We start from the raw sequence: 3,253 nt of genomic DNA, 5'->3' as shown, positions 1-3,253 counted from the left end.
TCCAAATCCTAGAGGATCTGAGAAATCTAGTACCTATTCCTATGACAACAGATGTAGCATTTGAAACTTCAAATATCAGGGAGAAGAAGAGAAAGAAAGGGATGCTTAATCCTCGGTAGTGAATGTCAGTGGAAGAACCTTGATGACCTAAGGTGACATCAAGTAAGACTGAATAACACTTCAGAAGCTCAATAGAGTACAAAAACTGTCTTTGTTGACTTGAAAAGAACACTGCAGTTTGAGTTGGAGGAGTTGGACATGAATGTGCTTAGCTGCAAACTAGTAATGTGATGTTGGCCAAGTTATTTCAGTCACACTGAGCCTCATTTTCTCTAGGGAAAAATTTAGAGGGTTCTTTAAGGTTGGTGGTTTCAAAAAGGGCAGAGGGCAGAGGGTGACCCAGGTTCCCTGGATTGTCATGGCTTAACTTCCAAGTTAACTTTAGTACCTCAATTTAGGAACTAAATCCAAAAAGACAAAGAAGACATCAAACAGTAGTAAAAAAAATATTGAGAGTCTAAAAATCCCTGTAAAAAAAGAGAATAATTATAAACAGAAATTTGAAGGAAAAAAGGAATATCTTCAAGGAGTGTACAAATACCTTCAAAAATAAATAGCTAAGAATGAAATAAAAGCTTTTGGTGAAAGACTTGAAAATACACCCAATGGCTTAAAAAATAAAGTGGTAAATTTACCCAAGTTATGAAGTCCCTGAAGTTTAGACTAAATCAAACAGAAATGAATGATCCCATGACATCAAGAAATATTAAAATAAAAACAAAAGATAAAAAATTGAAGAAGAAACAAAATATCTAATATTTATTAAAACGAATTCATAAATAGATCAAGGAGAGATAATGAAAATGCTTTGGAAAGACTTGGAAACTTTTTGATGAAAACACAAGATCTGATTAATAACTTTTAAATGCAAACACAACACTCAATTAAAATATAAAAAGGAAAGGCATATGCATTTGAGTTATTGCAAAGAGTTGTAGAATGATATAGTGCTGATCTCCTAAAAGGTATAAAGAATGTAAGTCCTTTTAAAACTTTAAAATCTTCAAAGGGTATCAGGAATTTTGTTTTTACATAGGTTCAATAAGGTGGGGGCAGCATGGATCAGTTATATTCTAAATGGTTTGGTAAGGGAAAGAGGAATAAAGATAAAAGGAAGAACACAAAAAATGTACACAAAAGAATAAGGGGATGGGATTTGTGATTTCTCAAAATATTTGGTGAAAACAAAATTTTGTTAACATGGAAGAGACAGTGAAGTGAATTGGTATTAGGTGAAACTTGTATCATTTTAAATGTACAAAGGAGGGTTGAACAACATACATACACACAGAGAGTGAATGACACAGAAACACATCAAGCATAGCAGGGAAATGAGTGAATATAGGGAGGGACAGTGAGTTTGAAAGGAGGATAATGCCAGAGAGGGGATAACTATAATCAAAACAAAGTTCCTGACACTAAATCAGGGAGAGGAGATTTAAAGGAAAAGGAAAGAAAGAGAAGAGAAGAAGAAATGAGAAGAGAGAAGTAGAGAAGAAGAAAGGGAAGGACAGGACAGAAAAGAAGATGTGGAGGGAGGATAGTTGAATGGAAATCTGAGGTGGGGACAGGAAAGGAGAAGAGAGGAGGATTAATATGAGGCTTTGCATGACTAGATAATTGCAAGTTGATTAAATAAATTGCAGTATGTGCATATAATGGATTATCAATGAAGAGAACCAGTACAAAAAATGTACAAGAAAAACACCATTGTAAAGAAAAATATACTGAAAAATTAAGAACTATGATGAGCAAAATTACTTTATTACAAAACATGATATCCAGTTGCTGATAGAGTGGTTACAGATGCAAGGTAAAGGAAGAGATATATAATTTTGTATATTGACACGGTGGATTTGTTTTTGCTTGGTGTAATGTAAAGCTAAGAAGTATTTAGTGCCTTGTTTCAGTTATTTAATTATTTAACACATTGTTTCAGTTCAAGTTTCTTTTAAGCCTTGCCCATGATTATATCAAGTCTTTGTTAAGAAACAGAACTTGTGAAATCCACAGTGGGAGGGGCTTGCTGATGCAACAGAAAGGGGCAGAACAGGGAGGAGCTAATGACCATGTATAAGGAGAAGCCCAAACAGGGAAAGAGCAGAATTGAAAAGGAGAACTTTGTAGTGGCCAGGCACTCTGTCTGTTCTGTCTGTGTTGATTTTTGTTTGTGATACTTTTTACAAAAGCCATGGGACCTTAACTGGAAGCTCTGAAAGAGGGATTATCTTGTTGTACAGAAGTCCTGGAAGAGGGTTTCAGAGGTCCTGGGACTGTACTGATGATGTGTGTTGAGTTCTTAGACCTTGTTGCTGGGTCTGTGTTGATTTCACAGGTAGATAGTGAATTGATGATGGTGCTGGCAATGTGCATGGATGTTATTGTGGCTCTGTTAAGCTTTATCTTTCCAGAAACAGAAACTGAGAAGGACTTGAGGTAAACTGGACACTGTGAGCTTCAACGTGGAATGGCAACTGGATAAAGAACTGGATGAGGAGCTGGACAAGGAGCTGGTCAAGGAGTTGGACAAGGAACTGAGAGCTGCCTACCTTTGAATCCAGGTGACAGTTGAGTAGATTCAAGCAGGAGCTGGGACAATGGAAGAGGAACCATGGAATCTGAGAGCCAACCTCAAGTCAAGGTGAAAAAACCTCTTCTTTGGTACTTAATACTGACTGAGAAAATAATGATATACTGTGGCCTAGGGGTAGAGAACTTTGATCTTTGTACTGTATGTCCCTTGAGGAGGCTTGCTCCTTAAGGATGATTGGGTTAAGGACTTACTGAATGATATCTTTTGCTTAAAACTATGTGGCCACTTTGGTGAAAACTATGTGGCCATTTCAGTAATAAGTTGTTTTGTTATAACACTAGGTACTTTGGTTTCTGTGAATGTTTAACTTTAATTTCTTGCTGAATAAATAGAGAGTTCACTACACTATGTCATCAAAACCTTAAAGGTGTTCACAGCAACATTCCTCTGCAAAGCTTCTCATGGTTGACTTTACACTTGGCCATACCTCTTTGATACAGAATTCTCTCCCTATCACCAGATTCAATGAGGGATAGAAATGTTGAAGAAGAGGATTTAGGAATATTAACATCAAAAGTGGAGTGTCATTAACCCAGTTTTTGAAAATGCTTGGAAGGGAATAGGAAAAAGTTCAGAAAAAGGCAAATAAAACCAGGAAAG

General features: G+C 36.3%; 1 protein-coding gene across 1 annotated transcript in view; it reads right to left on the bottom strand.

Moving 5' to 3' along the window:
• The window catches only part of LOC138147658 (heterogeneous nuclear ribonucleoprotein A1-like), a 5,844-nt gene extending 3,171 nt beyond the window's left edge, over positions 1-2,673 (bottom strand). The window contains exon 1 of the mRNA XM_069070244.1: positions 2,610-2,673. Coding sequence (XP_068926345.1) covers positions 2,610-2,673 — 64 coding nt within the window. The remainder of the gene's footprint in view (positions 1-2,609) is intronic.
• Positions 2,674-3,253: the final 580 nt, after the last annotated feature.

Source organism: Petaurus breviceps, unplaced genomic scaffold, assembly GCF_028583685.1.
Source record: "Petaurus breviceps papuanus isolate PSGF00001 unplaced genomic scaffold, PetGlider_PUasm1.0 90804, whole genome shotgun sequence".
In the NCBI taxonomy this organism is placed as follows: Eukaryota; Metazoa; Chordata; class Mammalia; order Diprotodontia; family Petauridae; genus Petaurus; species Petaurus breviceps.
This window is presented reverse-complemented; position numbering and strand designations above follow the sequence as displayed.